The sequence below is a fragment of the Podarcis erhardii genome (genome assembly GCF_964252035.2).
Source record: "Podarcis erhardii genome assembly, chromosome: 6".
In the NCBI taxonomy this organism is placed as follows: domain Eukaryota; kingdom Metazoa; phylum Chordata; class Lepidosauria; order Squamata; family Lacertidae; genus Podarcis; species Podarcis erhardii.
This window is the reverse complement of record NC_138510.1, coordinates 73719514-73740743: the sequence shown is the minus strand read 5'-3', so window position 1 is coordinate 73740743 and position 21230 is coordinate 73719514. Positions and strand designations below refer to the sequence as shown.

The 21230-nt window shown below is 42.9% G+C and overlaps 1 protein-coding gene across 6 annotated transcripts in view; it reads left to right on the top strand.

The window, feature by feature from the left end:
* Positions 1 to 8308, top strand: part of HFM1 (helicase for meiosis 1) — a 54245-nt gene extending 45937 nt beyond the window's left edge. For all 6 annotated transcript variants that reach the window (XM_081865691.1, XM_081865690.1, XM_081865689.1 and 3 more), the window contains 8 exons: positions 1452 to 1570; positions 2554 to 2636; positions 2772 to 2869; positions 3482 to 3727; positions 4587 to 4677; positions 6493 to 6604; positions 7033 to 7172; positions 7714 to 8308. In XM_081865691.1, the coding sequence (XP_081721817.1) occupies positions 1452 to 1570; positions 2554 to 2636; positions 2772 to 2869; positions 3482 to 3727; positions 4587 to 4677; positions 6493 to 6604; positions 7033 to 7172; positions 7714 to 7777 (953 nt within the window). In that variant the 3' untranslated portion in view covers positions 7778 to 8308. The remainder of the gene's footprint in view (positions 1 to 1451; positions 1571 to 2553; positions 2637 to 2771; positions 2870 to 3481; positions 3728 to 4586; positions 4678 to 6492; positions 6605 to 7032; positions 7173 to 7713) is intronic.
* The last annotated feature ends 12922 nt before the right edge of the window (positions 8309 to 21230 follow it).

Genomic DNA, 21230 nt, shown 5'->3' with positions numbered 1-21230 from the left:
CATCATATGCAATTTATACTGCTTTTATAAAACGAAGAACTTTTTTTTTACAAAATATATGCCTTTGGTTTTTTAGAAACATAAATATATATTAGAGTGATATTTATAGGGACTTCTGGAGAGTCGTTTCTCTTCTTCTTATCCCAGCATGAGCTATTCTGTGGTGGGGTTGAGGCTGTGTTGTTGACCCCCAATGCTGCTCATCACTGCGATTTACCCAAGAGCGGGAAGGACAAGACTGGGAACCTGGCGTGGTGCAGGTGCAGCGGCAGAGCCAATCTGATGCTCCCACTGCTGCAACCCGCCACTGAGGCAACACTGTGCTGAGCTTCCACTGCCTTGCCTTCCCCCTCTTGGTAAACTGCCGCAATGCATGGCATTGAGAAGGCAGGTCTGAAACGCAGCCAGCCGCTACTGCCTAGCACTCAAAAGATCACTTGGTGAATTACTTCACCTTCGCTGCTGGGATTAAATTCACCGCAGAGCAGTCACAAAATCAAGAGCTGTCAACTGCCTACTGGGATAAAGAGCAGGAGGGCTCTTTTGTATCTTCAAGAAGCGCTTCGGGACACATTCCTTTCCCATGGCTTCTGTAATTTGCTGTGACTTCTATGTTGGCACCATATATAGAGGAGAGCAGGATCCCAGCAGCGAGGCCCACCCGCAATCAACATTTAGCCACAAGACTGTCTATACATCCTGTCCCCAAACTAGCCCTCTGTAGATGTTTTGGACTACAGAATAAATACATTAATGTGCGACCATAGCAGAACGGTGATAATTCCTTAGATTGGATAATGCAGATTTACTTAACTGGAAAGAAATAGGTTTCTTGACGAACATATAGGTCCAAGTGGCACATTTCTGTAATTAATGGTTTATTGTAGCCATGCTGAGTTGGGCTGTTTTGCACCCGGCTCCCCATTTGCACATGGGAGAAATAAACAAAGATCCCTGGCTTAGCATTACACAGTAGTGGGTGGAGCAATGCTGCACACCAGGATGCTATAGGGGGTGCTCTGAAGACTCTGGTGGAACCAATACGGTACTCCTATCAGTGCCTCTTTAGTCCACCTGTGCAGCCCTGACCTCACTGCCATTCAGTGTTTCCATCTGTACAGGTAACATAGATCTTGGTAATCAAAGACTATTAGCCAAATAAAAAATATGGGATGTACATTTATAGGAAACTTGGGTGCAAAATTACACAAGGGCACAACATGATTTACGAATGGCTTCCTGATAAAGAAAATGCAGCAGAACAATGCAACTTTGTTCTTTAGAAACAGAGAAAGGTTCAGTCTTGGTTGTTCAGATACAGAATTACCAAAGAATATTTTTAAATTTTTGTAACTTACCATGTTGTCTTCCTAACGTTGTATGGCATAAAGAAATTAATTGAATGCAAATAGAAAGTAGACACAAAACATGTAGACTTATCTTTTTTCAAGGTAAAATTGGAGTTTCACAGAAATATGAGATGAGGAAAGATTCAAAGTTTTCTTCATATCTCGCTGATTTGAGGAACAGAAACACAGAATCTGCCATTCCCCCAGCCAAACGATTAAAGGTGCACAGATGCGGAAATACTTTTGCTTGCACTTTGTTAACAGAATGTCTGTCTATTTCCAGTTAACATTTTTATTAGTAATATGGTTACTACTGTCAAACATTTGCTCTGAAATTGGCAGAGAGGAAAAGCTATATGCATTGATTAAGAAGGTGCCCAGAAAAGATGAAAGACAACTTTGTTAATGGGAACTATCCCAGCAAACATTTTTGAAAGTAACTTTTATTGTAAATAGCAGTAAGACCTATTTTCAAGTAAGTTTTCTCAGATAATTTGTAATCATTGGGATATATTTCCATGCAAAATTGATTTAGGATCAGGCTGTAAGACTGGAATAATTATTCATCATGGAACAGCTTAAAGATTGGAATGCAAGTGTCACACATTGTTTGGCTGCCTGATTTGCAAATAAAGACGGTACACAATATATCTGTGTTAACATACTTTTATTGGAACTCAGTAGAATTAAAACTTGGACAGAGTGAAGACTTTTCGACCATATGTTAGCAACTTCAGGATGATTCCCACCACCTTTCTTCAGGTTTCAAAGCTGAATAGTTCTACCACTGTAGGACTGCCATTCATTCATCCTCCTTTGCAGAGTTATACATAGGAATGAGGAATTGCTCTTCCCTTCCTTGCAGGAGAATGACTTGGACAATTGATAACAGGGAATGAAATATGGTTAACAAACTATAGATTACAGCCAGCCCGGGCTTGTTGACATGCTTGCATAGTTCCAAGCTTCTGCTGACTAAATTTGTTCATTTAATTCGTTTTCTCCCCTAAAAAAATTACACACCTTCTCAACCATATAAAAAACACCTCTCATAAAGTGGGGAAAAATAATGTTGTTCATATATGACTTTCCTATTCCTGACAAGGTGTCAGAAGTATTCATTTTCTAGGTTTATTTGTACATACATAAACCAAACCCATGCTATCATATATGTCCATTGTAATGATCTCTCCCTGTATTTTAGATGCAGATGCCAAATAAATCTCAAAATGTGGATCTTAAACAATTTGCTTATACTCCTAAATCTTTGCTTCCAAGATTGCCAAGGTACTGTACTGCCATAAAAATAGTCTGTCACCCAGTTTACTTGTTCATTTTAATATCAACAAACACAATGTATATTTTCTATATAAATAAGATTTAATTTACACCTTTCCTGTGATTTTGCCTGCTTTTATAAAGGTATGTACAACATCCAGGGTCCCCGCTGCTGGAAGAAAGGAATGATCCTGTTCTCCAGGAAAGTTTACCACTGGAATCTGATGGTTCCAAAGAGGCTGGTGAGTTGTAAATGGATTCTAGGATTCAATCCAACGAAAGTTAAGCGTTTTAAAATACCAGAGGTTTCAAATGAAGAAATTATTTCATTTGCAATCAATGTGACTTAAATGTCTTGCCTTTGGCTGAAACTTCTCTGTTTTGTTTCGCTTTTCATTTTCTGACAGCTTGAGATTTCCTTGTAGCTTTTTCTTTTCGATGGGTGACATTTAGGTAATATTGGGATATGTTTGTCCTGGTTGTCAATTGGTTCCTAGCTCATTCTTGCTTTTGTAGAATTCTGAGACTAAATGATATATTTGATTATGCTAGAACTCTCTTGATTTCAAAGTCAGTCTCTTGATCATCCTTATGGTTTTGAATTTTTAGGATCAGTAGTTGGCAATAATTTTTGCAGCCTGTGTAATCCAAATGTAGTTAGAATATATTTTATAATGAGTATTGGATTAAGCAGCTCAGACCTAAAAAACATTCCTATTGCTGTGTACCTATTCCCTAAAATAGTGTTGACACATGCCTTCTTGTATAAATTTAACAAATTCTCTAGCTTTTTTAACCCTTTGTGAGAAATCATTTTACTCTTTCACCTGTATTTTTATTATGCTCAATTATAGGTTTCGTTGTAAGCAAGCAACCTGCAAGTTGGAATGAAAAGAGCTGTTGGACAATGCCTTCACATGAAAATTTCAAAGAATCTTCAATAAATAATAACTTGACTGATGCAGATAAAAGCAGCTCTTTGTTTTCAGAACCTTTCAGTGTAAACTTTGAGTTAGATGAGATTTGGGGTGATTACGATGACAGTAGCCTTGTGGATGCCAGCACATTTTGTACTGATATGGAGAAAACTAAGACTTCAGGTAAAGCAGCTGCATGTAACATACAGTTATGTATAAAATAACCGTTATCACTGCATGCGTAGAATTCATATCATTGGCATCTGGGGGGGGGGGGGGAGTATCCAAGCCCACCCATACTATACAAAAGATACAAAGGGGTGCCAACTGGCTTTTGTGGGGGGGGAGAAAGAAAAGTGCAGAACGTAGCTTTTGAAAGGTACCATAATTTGCTCATGATATTCAAGATGAATATCAGAACTTAAGCTGTAGTACTTAGTCTGTATGACACTATAATAAATGGATGGGGGAGTGGTAAATTGATGCTACTTCCAAAGCTCTGTTGGCTTATGCCAGCCAGGGTAGGAGATGATGGGGGGCAGACTTACATTTCTTCCCTGCACAGTTTTTGACACTCATCTATTCGTTCCAATAGGAAGGAAATTTAGTTTAGCTAGTTCTAGATTGATGGCAAGGGGAGGGCTGGCCCAAGGGTTTCTCTGAACCCAGTGGATCCAAGCTCCCCTCCTGAATTAGGTCCATTTCAGGACTTGATGCTGGCCTCTGCAGTAAGCATCAGTGGTCGATCGCTCACTGAGATATCCACGAGTGTTATTTCAGTGGAGTGGCGGTCGGACTCCAGTATATGGAGTTTGGGGTTGCTTTGCCAGTTGCTAGTAATGCTTCCTCTTTTCATCTCTTGAATTTTTAGATAAAAATCCACGGGAAATTGGTCCCATTTTGTTTGCAAAATATAACTAAAGAAGCAGCTTTGTATATCTGATTAATTTGCTTTTGTTTGGAGTAGTAAAAGCTTAAGATCGTGCTTCACTTATGTTTGCTTTCCACTTGAAAGTTGTTTTGAGTTGTTTTTATGTTTTAGAATCTTCTCATCTGGGATCTATAAATACATGCTTCCAGAACACCCAGAACCAAACTGCACAAAGCAAATCTCCTGGTGCACTTTTAAAAAGGTATGTGTAAGCCGGTGCCAATAGTGCATACACACAATCCAGTAGCAGCTTACCTGGCTAAGAGAGGCAAGTTGGCGCCATCCAGGTGCAGTGGCAGAGCCAATCCTAATATATTTATCATTGCCTGCAAACTGTTACAAGAATTTTGGATTAAGGACACTAAAATGGAAAACCCTGAATAATGAAGAAACACATTTTTATTGATTCAGAAAACTTTGCAAAGTGATGCTGTGCAATAGTTTCTTACGTAATGTAGCTGTGTCTGTATAGTATGTTTCTTCTATTTTCTCAAATACATAGGACTGCTCAATACATTTTTTTACTCCTTCTTGCTCCTAGTAAAAAGTCCTAACAGGGTAAAGCCTTTTAAGATTTGGAAAAGCCCAGACCCTAACAGGGAGGTCTGCCTTGTTTAAATCCACCTGATTCTGGAGAGAAGGAAATGGACTCTGCAATGTGCGGAGTTCAATGATGGGAATGCTTTTAAATAGCAGTATATTATGCTGTTAAACCTAAGTGTCTTCAATGAAGAGAACACCAGCAGTCTTCACTCCAAACACAGCCCAAAGGGGAACAATTTGCTGATCTCCCTGAGGACAAAGACATGTTTCTGGGCTCTTGATCCTTAGACTGCAATTAAAATCAGCGATTCAGAGAGGAATCTGAATCCTGTTCTGCATTGGTGTGCCAGCTGCTCAAGGCTTCTCATTCGCATGCATGTCTTCATTTGAAATGGACTCTACTGGAGGACACTTAACAGTGAGAGGCTTGCCCTTAGTAGAGCAATGATGTGCTGGGTAGGACTGGTCCTGGTTTTGGATGCTCTGCTTCTGTCTCTATTTGCGCCCTTCTGTTCAGCTGCCTAACCAAAGATACTCCTCAGGCCAATCTTTTGCCAACTCCACCTGATGTTCTGGACTGATCTTACAAGGCCTGGCTCAGGAAACTTGATTGCTCCCATCTGGGAGGGCTTTCTGTTCAAGCCCTTCGCCAGCAGCCTGGCATGTGAGAGAGAGCATTTAAAACACCTCAAGTAGGCCCAGTGAGCGCCAGTTCCCACAGTCACTTAAGGGGACTGGCGGTCACTGAGATTTGTTATCTAAGCCCAAATTTAAATTCACATCTCTGTATGAATATGTGAGGAAAGCACCTTTCAGAACCAAACATTCCTAGAGCACGGACACCATTCTGTATCTGGGGTGGCTAACCTGTGGCCTTCCAGATGTTGCTGGGCTACAGCTCCCACCATCCTTGACCAATGACCATGGTGGCTGGGCTTCTAGCAACACCTGAAGGGGTTGGCCACAGGTTAGCCACCCCTGTTGTAGAGGATAATTGCTATGGAAAGGGTGTGTGGGTGCGGAACATTTCTGTACAGTTAGTTCTGTGCTTTAGAGAAAGATTCAGCATGCAAGTGTCCAGAGAGACATGAGAGGCACTTTTACAGGGCAACACATGGAACCTACCATGTAGGTTGCCCATTCAACTGTGGTCTTACATTTATCTATTTTGGCTGAGCTAAGGACCAGCACATGCTGCTGTAGTCCGTGAAAACTGTATCTTCTCAGTGAACTGGGGCTCTTTTGTAAATAAGTTCTTTGAAGAAATGTCCTAAATATGGGTAAATATAAAAAGAATGTCTATGTTTTCTATATCTGCCCAGAATATGCATATTTCCTATGCTCAAAATAAAAGTGTCCTAAAAGGAAGGCATGACTCATTTTACCAGTGTCTTGCCACACTTTAAAACTATATAAACTCTCATTTTCTGGTTTCATTTCCAAACATTTAATTTTGCTTTGGGTTCTTTTTTAGTTTTTCCATATTTAAAGAGAAACCTGATATCTGCCTGCCAAAATCCACCTCTCCGTCATTAACTCCACCATCAAGTGTGAAACCACTTGCTGAATATGGCAATAAAAATATTGTAAGTGAAAGTAGATATCTGATCATCTTGCTTTCTAATTATCTGCTCATTGTATGTATGTTGACATGCATATTTTGTGTGTGTGTGATCAAAATGTTTTTTCTAGAGTAGCAAAACATCTCAGACCACCCTGGCTTTGACCCATGTTTGTACAGAGCAATATTCGGTATCAGCATATCATGCTTCCAACAGACTAATGCTTGTTGCTTGGAATCACTTGTTTGCTAGCACAAACACATTGTGTCTTAAACCTAATCTTATATAGTCTTAAAAACTGTGCTTGTAAATTATTTAACCTGGCATTCTGAATAATACCCACAATAGGACAATAAAATGTAGGTGATATTCCTTGTGTAAATTACCCTTTTGGAATGATAGGGCCACTTGCTTTGAAATCCACATTTCTTCTTGTGATTTTTGCATTACAGTTTGGCTTTCGAGAAGAATATAATCTCCCACAAAAACCGAAACCTGTATGGTTGACTACAACCTCAGGTTCTTGCCAAGTTACCGGAAAGGAGGACTTTCTTATCAGTAAGAAGAAAATGACAGAAGAGGCTGACCGCAGGTAATGAAAATTATTTGTGAAGGTACTGTCCGAGCTTGGTCTGCAGTCTGCATAATTGTATCTAGATACAGTGGTGCCTCGCAAGACGAAATTAATCCATTCCGCGAGTCTCTTCGTCTTGCGGTTTTTTCGTCTTGCGAAGCACGGCTATTAGCGGATTAGCGGCTATTAGTGGCTTAGCGGCTTAGAAAAAGGGGGGGGGGAGGGAAAAAACTCGCAAGAACTCGCAAGACGTTTCGTCTTGCGAAGCAAGCCCATAGGGAAATTCGTCTTGCGAAGCACCTCAAAAGACGGAAAACTCTTTCGTCTAGGGAGTTTTTCGTCTTGCGAGGCATTCGTCTTGCGGGGCACCACTGTAGATATTTCAGAAAGGTCATAAGATTGCAAGTAACTTTCTTGAGCTTTCTATGCAAATAATTGTATTCTAACACAAGAGTTTGGTTTAATAGCACTATATATCGTGCTGCAGATAAAATAATCTGATCTTACAATGTTTGGTATAGTAAACCGAAATGTTTCTTGGGTGCTTTCTTTTTACTAGGCAACAGCTTTCTGATGATGACGAAATTAAGCTTTACCTTGGGATATTTGATGGCATTTTCTAACACCAGGAAACAAACATACATTGCTGGTGATGAAGCATAAGCACTCATTTTGAGGATGAGATCTTCAAATACCCAGTCTGGATTTTCTACTTTTGATGTATAGCAGTTCATTAATAGTCAGTTTTGCTACATACAGTAATGACCAGAATACTATACGGTTTGCTTGCAGTATTTAATGTACAATGCATCTTTAATAGTTATTTAAATAACTTTGTTTACATGAGGTTTCTGTTCATAATATTGTAGAAGATAAAGCCCTTTGCAAGCCTTTTATTAAAGGGGATTGTTTTTGAGCCAAGCTATTTGTTTTGTTTCAAATTATACCCAGTCTTATTCTTGGAAATAAGATTATCTGTATAATATGCATTTCCTAGGTAAATACATTTGTGAACAATGCCTGTGTTATCCCTGGAAAAAATATCTTCTTGGTAGGATTTTTTTTATTGGGCAGTTATTCGCATTAAACTGATTTTATAATGACTATACATTATGTGAAACAATGCGTTTTTAAAATAAAATGGAATAAAGTTAGTTTGCAACCTCTGTTTTCTTTTAAGTACTATAATCAGAATCTGTCCGTTCAGTGGATAGAAGGCATTTCAGTTCACAGAAAAAGTCTTCTAAGAGCAAAAGGGATCTTTCAGTGAGCAAAGCTCTCCTTCTATGTGTAGAACAGAGCCTTTGGATTCAACCAAATGTTTTTGCCTTCCGAGAGCTCTGCAGAAATTGGGTCCAGGTTTCCAAAAGAAATTTCACCACGTAGAACTGGGTTCAGTAAACTGACAAGGCTAAATATAGAATCACAGGATTGTTGAGTTGGAAGAGTTCCTGATGCTCATCTATCTAGTACAACCCCATGCAATGCAGGAATATCAACTCAAGTATCCATGGCAGATAGCCATCCAACATCTGCTTTAAAACCTCCAATGAATGAGACCCCACCACCTTTCAAGGGAGTCCATTCCACTATCAAACAGCTCTTACCGTCAGAAAGTTCATCCTGATGTTGAGTTGAAATCCCCTTGCTTGTAACTTCAGCCCATTGGTTTGGGTCCTACCCTTTGGAGCAGGAGAAAACAAACTTAGATGTAGACAGATCTTATGGGTGCACCTGGAGGTTTTTTCCGCTCCTCCTTCTGGTAGCATTTCCATGCATTCCCAAGTTTGAGGGCTGCCTTGAGCAGCATTCTGTGACAGCAAAAAGTTGGTATTGAGGGGCGAATCTGCTATAAACATAACTCTTTTGGGTGCACATATGAGGCTCTCTAACCCCAGCCATTAGATAGAAACATCTCCTTATATCACCATTGTTTATTTATAAAATTGGTACAATGCAGCATTACAGGAAACTACAGAAATTATTCTGTGGTAGTTTTATAAGTGGACCAAAGAAAAGTGGCTGAAGTCTTACATTATGTCACTGCTAAGAGTGTGTTAATAAATATGTGATGGCCATTCCCTGACACTTACAAATGTATTGCTATTTCATGTTCAGACATGTTTATATGGCCATAAGGTCTATAAACAACCCTTTTGGAAAAAAAACACCAGAATTTTCAAGGTCGTAAAAAGTCCACTGTACATACCAAAGTGCCAAGGCAAATGATATAGCCAAGGAAACAAGATAGGCATTTTCCCTTGGGTCTGTCAATATATATAAATTTACCTTAAATTGCAAGTTAGACTTAAATGCATGTTTTTTCTCCCCAATTGTCCTAGGTAGGAATTGTAGCATGTGGATTGTTTTCCTTTCCTTCTTTTGTGGAAACCATTGGCCCTGGTCCCAGGAGTGGCTTATAAAATGGCTTGCAACATATCAGGTTTTGTCCCACCATTGCGGAAACTATTGACCAATTCAAAATACATTTGAGCAGCCTAGTGACCCACTGTTCTGATTATTTGTGTACTCTGAATTTTGTAACAACCATCAATGTCTGTCTGGGCCCAAGATAAAATGAAAGGACTACAGTCTTCATATTCTACAAGAGTTTGAATTAGTTTCTTTTTATTATTATTTCTGATAACATCTTGGAGGGGGGAAAAGTTATTATCCGAGTTACTTTCTCTTTCCTCTTAAATTAAATCTTGCCCAAGGAGAGGATTAGTAGTTATTAATGTTTTTATTTCACTCTTAAAAGTGATTAATTTTCAAAAGATAAATTCAAAGTTTCTTCTTATAACATTGTCTCCTTGTCTAATATTCCCTTCATTTTTCATATGCCGCTCATCAATAATCTGTCCTGCATACTTTGGGGAATAGCTTCAGTTCTTTTTACAATATATTTCCACTGTTCTTTTGATTTTAAGAGACTTTAATTTCGATTTTTAGCCACAGACTAAGGGCACAATCCACCAGGAAGTTTATTCTCCCAGCTGGAGTCTGAATAGAAAAATTTCTGGTGAATTGTGTGCAAAGATGCCCAACACTTCAAAGAATCATTTTGAATTATTTTTGCCTTGCTCATAAGTTGCTCACAGTAAATCAGCATCATATACCATACTTATTTATTGTTGATATTTTCACACTTTCAGTAGAAGAGTTTCATCAGGCAGAAGTTATTTTAGTAGCACAGAATCTCTAAGGCACATCCCCCCCAGTAAAAAGATAGGTTTTCCCTCCATTAGCTTACCTGATTTGTCATTTTTGTTTTGCATAATTTATTCATGGCAGTTTTATGTTTCTTTTAAAGTCTAATTTCCCTTTCATAAAATTGGTTTGAAAATTTTAATAGAAGCAAAAATATTCTGAAGTCTTTTTTCAAAGGAAGTTTTTATATTTACATCCACTGTTTTTTCCCCAATTGCTTGCCTTTCTGGTTTTGAAGTAATTGTGATACCTGATCAAGATCAAAGGTGATAAAATACCCCATTAGCATGGCTCCCTCAAAGTATTTAGTTTATACTGACATGCAGTGCATTCCACAGAAACTGCTCCCATAAAATACCCTTTGAAATTCATAAGGCCATTTCTGCACACTCAGTTTCCACAAGTCTGGCACCGAAGACAACACTGCGGAAGAGATGTTATTTTTCAATAAAGCCATGTGGCCCAGGTAGACCACCTCCTGGGACCAGGCAGACACTGAGACTGCTGTTGGTTTGTGTGTGCATGCAGAGTACATAAATTGGTTCACACTGTAATGCATGTCATGGCTGCCAATACTTGCTCTCTCATTGTGACCATGTGGGGAGCTGATGTGTGCAGACAATCTTCTGTTGTACTGGCACAAGGAGTGCATCTTTTTTCTGTTCCAGTGGTCTGTTCTGTTATTCTCCAGCCTAGTATATTAGGGTAAAGTGTGCATAAAAATATGCTTCTATTACTGAAAGTAATATTCCAAATTGCCTTATACCGTATTGGCCCAAATATAAGCCACACCCAAATATAAGCCGCACCTTTAAAATTGAAGGGGAAGGGGAAGAAAAAATACCCGAATATAAGCTGCTCCCTGCCTCACTACTCCTGGCTGCAGAAGGGGGGGGGGGAGGAGCTGCACTGCATTGCTGGTGGCCTTTCCCCTTCCTTGCCCTCTCCCTTTTTGCTCTCTTCAGTCCTACGTAGAGCACATTGTGGCAGTCAACCCTTGAGATGATAAAGGCATAAATTATGGCTTGTAAGTATGAAATCAGGCCCTCACTGGGTCTTAAAAAGACCTAGGACTCAGCTATACGACTGCAAATAAAACATTTTGTTTTATTTGTTGTAAAGTGCAATATACAAATCTGACACTAGATGGCGAAAGTGAGCTATGCCAAATTCAGTGTATTTTTCAAAACTCTTCTTAAAAAGCATTTTCACAGTGTTGTTATATGTGTGTAGATTGCACCCTAATCATATTCAGCAAACAGTTTTACTCTAATTCAATGACACACACACAAAAGACAAGGATCTGGCTCCAATGGAAATTACTACAAGTGAAGGTGCTTAAATCATTGATATCATTTACTTCTTGAATTGAAATGTAACACTATGGGAGTGTTTTGTTTAGAAAGAAAGGGAATAGGGCAACCAATTCTCAGGTGATATAGTAGAATGCTACAGTCATTATTCAGCAGAAGATTCTATATAATTTGCATTATATCTGTGCTTTCTCTCATAATGGAGCAGAGAAAGCAAAATTCAATATAGCAGGAGTCATATTTACCATCTTACTGGTCTGAGTCTCTGTAATAAACTGCATGCTGATACCTGCTTTTAATTTTATTTCAGCTGCCTTACATGTTTCTTTGTCCTATCAGATATATTGATTTCAAACAAGAAAGTGAGGTTGATGAGATCTGCACCTGAACATGGAATTGCGGAGGCCGGGGAGGGGATATTTATTCTGCTCTTGAAAATCAAGATCCAAAGAGGCCTGCCGTAAAAAAAATATGTTTGCTTTCGGTGCTTAGACATGCTTCCAGTAACACACTGAAGCATACAATATCACACATTGGATAAGCTCATGAATGCAGTAGAACACACAATTTTAACCACACGACACAATTTTATTTTATTATTATCTTCTGTAATGGTATTTCAAAAGCTTACAGTATGAAGTTCAAAGTGGTGATCAAAGGAAATTAAGGAGCTAACTTAGTATTTCCAGTTACAGGCATGTATTATTCTAAAGTAATTTTTTTAAAAAGCAAAGGTAACTATATTTACTGCAGGATATTCCTTTGCGCTTTTTCAGTTCCACCCTGTAGATGTCTACACAGAATTTCTTAGAATGAAAAGCTGGGAAAACGCGGACCAAGTTACTCGGTCATCCTCACACCAATGCAGGCTGCTCTCTGCCTTGGGTTGATCTGTACTAGTCAAATATGGTCTTAGGGTGGGCCTGTCCCAAACTGAATCTGGTGCTGCAGGCTTTTGTCACAATAAAAACATCCTGGCCCTCAGTGTGGCAATATGTTATCCTAGCATACCTACAGACAGTGGCAGTTCATTAGGGCAAGTGGGGCACTGCCCCACCAAGCTCAGTCTGGCCTCAGCCACCCCACATGTACCTACCTCCAAGTCATAGCACAATGGATCTTTCCATTCTTTACTGTGGTTCAGCACATGGACTCTGCATGGTATCAGAGCCACTTGCCTGCTGTTTCAGGGTTGTCTCTGACCCTGCAGATGCCACTTTCAACTTTGCTAGTAGAGCATCCTTCAAAGAGAAACGCTTTAGAAGGTGTGCCTATTAAAAAACAAAACTCCCCAAAACTGTATGTTTTAGATTGACTTGCCCAAGATCCAGGACAAAGCGCCGCCTTTCAGAAATTCTCCCCCGGATGTCAATTCCGCCTTTGAAATCCCAGTAATGTCTGGGAAAATCCAGACATATGGCAGCTCTACGCTATAAGAGAAGGAAAAGAGCACAAAGGCAATGAGGACCAGAAGACAAGAACAGGAAACTGCCAATGGAGAGATAATGGTAGTTTTGTTCAACATATTCGCATTTCATGCATCTGAGAGTGTTTGAGGGGTAGTGGCAAGGCAGAAAGAAAGAAACAGGAAGCCAGCTAGAGACGAGAAAGCGAACAAAGAAGCTGATACGGGGAAATGGTGCCTTGTTTTTGAAAATGGAAGTAAAGAGCCACAAACTGGGATTCCTCCAATTCTAATTTGGCTGTTCCTGCAAAGTGAAGTACCTGGAAGCGGTGCTGTAGGTACTGAAGGAGTGAGGACCAGGGGTCCACCTGGGTCCACTTTGGAGAGCCAGGCTGGAGCCATTTTATAAGCTGAAAGCCATCTTAGAAAGCAAACTAAAAGGCTAAAAGCTATCTCTCTTCTGTTTGCAAAAGCATTCTTTGCAAATGCAGCAAATGTGGTCTGAGCACTTCACACCTGCTCTAGCTGCTGACCCAATTCCAGTAAACAGACCGAGAATAGAGCGAACAACAGGAAAGATGTAGCCCACCACAAATGAGCAACAGGAGAAGGTAGCTCGCCACAAGTCTAACAGATGGTCAATGCGGCTTTACTAGGAAGGGTATGTAGGTCAAGAGGTTTATAAGCTTACAGCACCACCTTGCGGATAATGCAGCCTGGAACCGAAGGGCCACCATCAATTCTTTAATTGGTTGAGTTTCAATTAATATGCATAAAGGGGAATGTTTGAGGGCTGGGTCAAGGGCTGAACTGTGCTTTTGCCAAAAGGTATAAAAGTTGTCTGCCCCTGGTGTTCGGGGGCATTCTCTCATTTTTCCTGAATGTACCCACTTTGCTTTGCTTGTCTGACAAATAAACCAAAGTCAATAAAAATATTGCTGCCTGGATTTTTCCATTCTGGTCTGTATTCTGAAGTCTCTAACATTTCTGGTGCCACAGGTGACTCGGATCAAGGACCTTAAGTCCTCAAAAAGACCAGAAGGCAGCTCCCTTGTCCTTTTCTAGGCAGGGCGCAGGGGAAGAGCCAATAGGCCGCTTACTCCTGGCGCCACCGAGGTTTTTCTTCGGAGGAGGGCGAAGCCAATTTGACCCTTCTGCTGGATCCTGTGAGAGGAGACAACGGATTGAAGGACTGAGGTTGGGAGAACAGGGCAGAGACCAGCCGGCTGGGGTGAGTACATGGGCAAAGGGCCCTGAGGACATAGGAAGCCTCCTTTTTTAAGGAGAAGGGACAGACTGATCACCTGTCCAGCGTGCTTGGTGGCAGTAAGGGTAGAGTTGGCCCCTGAAAACCACCCACGCTTAAGGATTTAAAGGTATAAGGAAGGCAGAAAGGAAAAAGGGGGGGAACCGGGAGGCTAGTGTGTGGTACAGCGTCCAGTGAAAGAGGCACTTGGTGCGTGTGTGTGTGCAACCCCAGGGTATTCCCCTGGGGTAGAACCAATAAGTACTTTGTTTCCCAGCAGCGCGAGCTCGACTGGGCAAGGAAAATTGGGAACTACATGTGTGTGTGTTTGGTGTTTGGGGACGCTGCACAAGGACCATATTAAATATGGGAGGGGGTGGCTCGAAAGGTCCAATAACTCCCCTACAGTGCATGCTGAACAATTTCAAGAAAGGATTCAGCGGAGTATCTGAAAAAATGGGGTCTGAAGCAAGCCAATGTAGTCCTTTTGAATGCTTTTGATTTGGCCCAAACTGCTTGCAATCAGAGAGAGGAGGCCTCAAAGGAATAACCACCCCCAAATTTTTCTGATGCCTGTTCCTCAGTCATCAGGCATCAAATCTTTCAGAAACATAGAGGCCCTAGCTGGGACAGGGCAACAAGGAGTATCTCTTTTGAGGCTGAGTATCTAATTAGAGAAGAGTTTCAGACTCAGATTCAGCTTTGGGAGCGATGGAGGGGATCGCTCGAGAGATCCCTTAGGTTATTCAAGTTGGTATATTGCACTAGAGTCTATACAAAGGTTTCAGATCTCTGGACCTCAATGAAGGCAAGAGTTCAGCCAGGCAGACCTGGAGAATTCTCTGCTGAGCTGTGGCTTTGGTAGTAAGGCAAGCCTCCTAGTTTCTCCAAAGCCCATTACTGAACTCGGAAACACATGAGCCTTGCAGACCTCCAATAGTTTTGATCCCTATAGTAACTACACCTTGACCAGGGAGGTCAACCTAAATCCCAGAACTTAGTTAGGGAAGAGCTGGGTACCTCTGTGACCAGCGGCAGTTTGGAACACATCAGGGAAACCACCAGCAGCCCCCTAGTTTCTCTGATGACCAGTGAGAGGTGGTCTATGGCTAGGAAATACGAAATGCTTTCAGACCTATAGCAGTTACAGTTGAGACAGGGAGGACAATTTAATTGGTGTCCTTAATCAGGCACCAGCTGGATGGCTCAGAGCTCAGGTGTGTCTCAGAGAACACTGTAACAGACCCCTGGTTTGAGGCTTAGGCAGAGGAGCCTCAAGAGAAGACCTGCATCTTTGTGGCCACCACAGTTGACAAGTTAGTTGCCACAGAAAAGGGATGAGGGAACAGATGAAGAAATAATCCGGACACCTGAAGCTGACCACAGGGTGTGAGCAGCCAAGGTCAGGTGTCTGCTGGCAGAGCTACTAGAAGTTTAAAAAAAAACAAAACAAAACAAAACAAAAAAAAACCTGCATAAAAAAAGAGGAAGAACTTTCTCCATTTAACTTGGATGAGTTTGTGAACATGGATGAAGTTCTAGAGGTTTACGTGATAATAGAGAACCCCCCCACCCCCCTGGCTGAAGAAATATAAGATTGATCAATGAAATTAAAGGAGCACAGGCAGGAAAACGCCTCAAGAAGCCCATTTACCAGGGATCCGAGGCAAAAGTGCCGTGGTGGCCCCTTGGGAGGACAGGGACAGCCCCATATCCTCAAAGCTCCACCGCTGCCCCGATATGCGGCCCCAGGAGCCAAAGCAGGAAAGGGGGGGCTGCCAGCCAGCCCAGAAGTACACAAGGCAGAGCCCAGTGACCAGGTCCTGGATGAATTATACCCCAGTCTTACAGAATTGAGGAAAAAGATGAGCAAATACAGAAGTTCGACCACTATGTATCGAGATGCTGCAGACGCTTATCACAGGGGTCGAGAAAAAGCCTTTTGAAAGTACCTAAAACAGTACAGATCCAATCAGCCCACGTCCAGTGTAGAGGCAGGGACAGCAGTCCTGACCCCCCTTCGCGTGGTTTTTGACAATCCACCACCTCCACCCCCTGCACCTCCGGCAGGGCAAGACGGTGCTCACAATGTCTCTGCCCCACCTGCCCCGCCACCGCAGCCTAGGACATTCACCCTTCAATATGTCCCCCTCACCACCACTGATTTGATGAATTGGAAGACCCACACCCCTGCGTTTGCTGAGAAGCCCCAGGCAATTGTGGACTTGCTATCCTCTATATTTGCAGCACATGAGCCTACCTGGACAGACTGTCAGCAATTGCTGAACACTCTCTTTACTTCAGAGGAAAGGAGGAGAATATACAGGCTTTAGAACACCTAAAAGAACAGCAGGTTCAGGAGGCAGAGTGGCCTCAACGATATCCCTTAACCAACCCACAGTGGGACCCAAATAATGTGGACAATCGCAATGCTCTAAGTACCTATCATAGGACAATGTGCAAAGGACATTAGAACCAAAATCCAAAACAGCCTGGGTTCCAGGACATGTCCAGATCTCAGCTCATGGCCATCGCCCAGAAGGTGTTTAAACAAAGAGGAGAGACTGAGAAGAGGGAGAAAAAAGCAGTGGAGGAAAGAAAAGGCAGCAGTGTTAGGCACGGCAATGGCTCACAGCCCAGGGACCTGAGGGGTCCGCCGTAGCCATTCAGAGACCCGCAGCCAAGGGGAGGAAGATGCCTGCTCAGCAACAGCAAGGCCATAAGAATTACCCCTGTAAAAGGCTGCATGGAGCCAATTGGGAAGTCTGGTTAAAATGCATGTATTACTGACTGGCAGAAAAGCAGCTATGGGAAAGTACACAGGCTGAAACAGGCGTTGCCCAGCCCATTAAGAAGTTTACAGGCGCAGTGGAGGCTTGTGAAGCAGACGTGGTTGATGCTCTTGAGCAGCCCTGGGTTGTGTGGCAAGCAGTGAAGACGGCATGTCAGGCTGCAGTAGAAGCCAGACCAGAGGGACCTGGAAGCCCAGAAGGGTCTGTGCGACGCCCAGAAAGCCCAGAGGGACCTAGAGGATGCCCAGAAAGAGTACCAAGCCCAGAGGGGGCTGAGGCTGTTTTGGGAAGTTGTTTCTATGGTTCAATGCATCTGTGTGATGGACTGTGTGTTGGAGAAAGGCTGAAAAGGCAGTGGCAAGCTGTTCCTCAGGCAATAGAGCACCCAAAAGTGGGGGTGCAGGCCAGGCAAGCCATTCCAAGAGTTCTGAGGAGGCCAAAGTCTCCAAGAGTTATTTGTCCTTTGAGGTGAAGTCCAACAGCGAAAGGCATTGCCATGCAATTGGCAGCTGGATGCAAGGCTAACATCTATACTGATTCTAAATATGCCTTCTTAACCCTGCATGCGCATGGCGCCCTATGGAAAGAGCCGGGAAAGCTCTGAAATACGGTCCAGAAGTTGAGACGTTACTAGAAGCTGTATGGGCCCCCAAAGAGATTGATGTGATGCACTGCAAAGGCCATAGCAGAGGTCGGGACATGGTCACCACCGCCCTCAACCCAGCTACCCTGTTGCCGGTAGGAGAAGGTGAGGAGCAGACGCACGATTGCATTGAGATTATGGACACAAGACTGGACCAGGAGAAGTGGCCAAGGGAAATCGATTGGCAGACAGAGTGGCCAAGGAAGCATCCCGGTAACCAGCCCCAGCCTCAGTTATTGGAGCAGTGGTCCCAGAAGGGATCTTAAGCACTGCTAACAAACCAGATACTATGAGTCCACCCACATGAGGCCAGATGCCACAACCAAGCAGCTGGAGAAGTATGTCTATATAGCCAACCTTTATCAACTGGCAGCCCAGATTTCCAGAAAATGCCTGCTATGCCAAAAGAATAATCCCAGAACTCACTCCAGACGATGTGGAACAGCGTTACACCCTTGATGAACAGCAGAGGGCAAGCCAAGAAGGAGCAACACTCCAGGAGGGATGGTTTCATCTACCAGACAGCCGTGTTTTTGGTGCCCCAGCATCTGGCCAGCGTGATTGTGAAGAATTACCACGAATCCACCCATTTGGGAAGCCCAGCTGCTAAAGCACATAACTAACTGCTGCTATATCCCAAAACTGTGTCCTGTGCACCAACCAAGAGACTGAGATCACCCTTTGAGCTTTTGTATGGCAGGCCACCTCCTTTCGTCCGAGACATCCCCGCCAGTTTGGGGCAGATGAAAAAATCACATCACCCAAGGACAAGTGCAATCCCTTTGTTTGTCGTGGGTGTGTTTGCTTCCTTTCCAGGTATTCCCTCGAGCGTACATCGTGCAGTCCCGCGGCAGTCTCACTGAGCCGGTTCACCAGTTCCTCTGGGTGACAGCGTCTGGCGACCCCCTCATCCCCAACTGCAGTGAAAGTAGCCGAGGTGATCCCCTGGGTACATCACACGCGTCTGAAATCCTGCTGACCCTCTGAAGCTGATCATCACCTTGTGTTTGACGCTACCGGGAATGCGTTGAGCCACGGGCAACGAGATCCTGCGACTACTCATCACAAGGACAGTCACAAAGACTTTATATTTTCTCTCTTATTTTCTGTATTGATTTGCTCTATGTCTTATTGCCCTGACCCTACCGAGCCATACCAACCCTATTGGCCTGCTGACCTCTGCTATGACTGGTTCGTCTTGCCGGTGGTAAGGGACGGCATACGCGTTGGCTCTTGGGAACGAGGGTTCAATAGGGCGGCCGCAGTACAGCATCCCACTCTCCCACTGTGGCTCTTTATTCACTGCATTGCCCAGCGCACTTGGATGTGGCTCCTCCGGAGAGCTGCAGGATCGGTCGAAATCTATCGAGTTCTAGACTGCTCTTGTGGTTGTGGGAGAATAGCCCGCTGGTTACATGGTAAAGCGATATATCAACCCCATTTGACAAACCAGGCCAAAATCTTACTCCAGGTGTTGCATGGGAGGGTGTCTGAATCAGGTGCACATTAAAATTGCTGAACAGGTGTCTATAAATTCTGCAGCACCACCTCTGATTATTGTGGTGGCTCGAGTCTCCCAAAATCCCAGAATACTGCCTGAACTACTGGGCCTGGTAACTCCACACCTAATACCCTTGAATGTGGCAGGGTATTCTTGTGGCTACATAAGAGTTGCCACCCAGTAGACAGACAGGGCACCTAGTTCCAGAAGAATTGGATGGGAGGGGTGCCCGAGGGCAGCATCCCCAGCGTAGAGACTTGCTCTCCAGCAAATTTAGAGGCACCACTAGGACTTTTGGTATTGGGACCAGAACCCCTTGATATAGTCACCCCGTGTGTCAGGCCGTTGCAGGGGTGGATATATTCTTGTGGGTGCAACATCATTTACGTGGAAGAAGAAGCCCCTTTTGGATATAGTACTCTCCCAGGAGACCACAGGGGTCTCCACCCACCGGGAATAGTTGGGAAGTTGATCCAAGTGGTAGGAGCTTCCGAAATAAGGTGGAGAGTCACCCCTGAGGTCCAGCGAATAATTGAATACGAATATCAGTGGGCCCTTCAGCGGTAAAAGAACATTAGGAATGGCCCCGAGTATTGGTGGGTAGGAGTGGTACGTAATGCCCTATTTCTTTGGATGGTCCTGTATTCTTGCTGGCATGAACAATATCGTATCTGGTTGGAGAATTGGAGAACCTACCTGTGTATTGGCCAAAGCGAGTCCCCTGGCCTCCCATGCCAACTTTTCCCATCTGGCTCTCTATAATGTGGTACCTATAGGTCCATCAATCGAAAATGAGGAACCGTAACCGGTCAGCATTTTCGTGATGGAAAGGGGGGAATGAAGGAGTGAGGACCAGGGGTCCACCTGGGTCCACTTTGGAGAGCCAGGCTGGAGCCATTTTATAAGCTGAAAGCCATCTTAGAAAGCAAACTAAAAGGCTAAAAGCTATCTCTCTTCTGTTTGCAAAAGCATTCTTTGCAAATGCAGCAAATGTGGTCTGAGCACTTCACACCTGCTCTAGCTGCTGACCCAATTCCAGTAAACAGACCGAGAATAGAGCGAACAACAGGAAAGATGTAGCCCACCACAAATGAGCAACAGGAGAAGGTAGCTCGCCACAAGTCTAACAGATGGTCAATGCGGCTTTACTAGGAAGGGTATGTAGGTCAAGAGGTTTATAAGCTTACAGCACCACCTTGCGGATAATGCAGCCTGGAACCGAAGGGCCACCATCAATTCTTTAATTGGTTGAGTTTCAATTAATATGCATAAAGGGGAATGTTTGAGGGCTGGGTCAAGGGCTGAACTGTGCTTTTGCCAAAAGGTATAAAAGTTGTCTGCCCCTGGTGTTCGGGGGCATTCTCTCATTTTTCCTGAATGTACCCACTTTGCTTTGCTTGTCTGACAAATAAACCAAAGTCAATAAAAATATTGCTGCCTGGATTTTTCCATTCTGGTCTGTATTCTGAAGTCTCTAACATTTCAAGGTAGACAACAGCCAGAATCTTACAAAAGAGGATTTTACTCTGTGTGTAAAACACAAACCAAAACTAAAACAATGGAGGCAAAACTGTTTCTGATCACAGTGGTTGAATGAAATGTATATAAAGAGGCAAAGAGAATGTTTTTATCTTACTGTTTATCCCCCCCCCCTTTGATTTGTGATTTCTTCCATCAGGGCTGGCGGACCTCAGGCCTGGAAGGCAAATGCATACCCTTCAACATTTCTCTGATGAAAATAGGGACATCCTATTCCACAATGATGATGGTGGTGTTATTATTTATACCCCGCCCATCTGACTAGGTTGCCCCAGCCTCTCTGGGTGGCTTCCAACACATATAAAAACATAATAAAGCATTAAACATTTTTTTAAAAAATTCCCTATATTGGGCTGCCTTCAGATGTCTTCTAAAGGTTGGATAGTTACTTATCTCCTTGGCTAGGGGGTTGCATAATGCCATATCC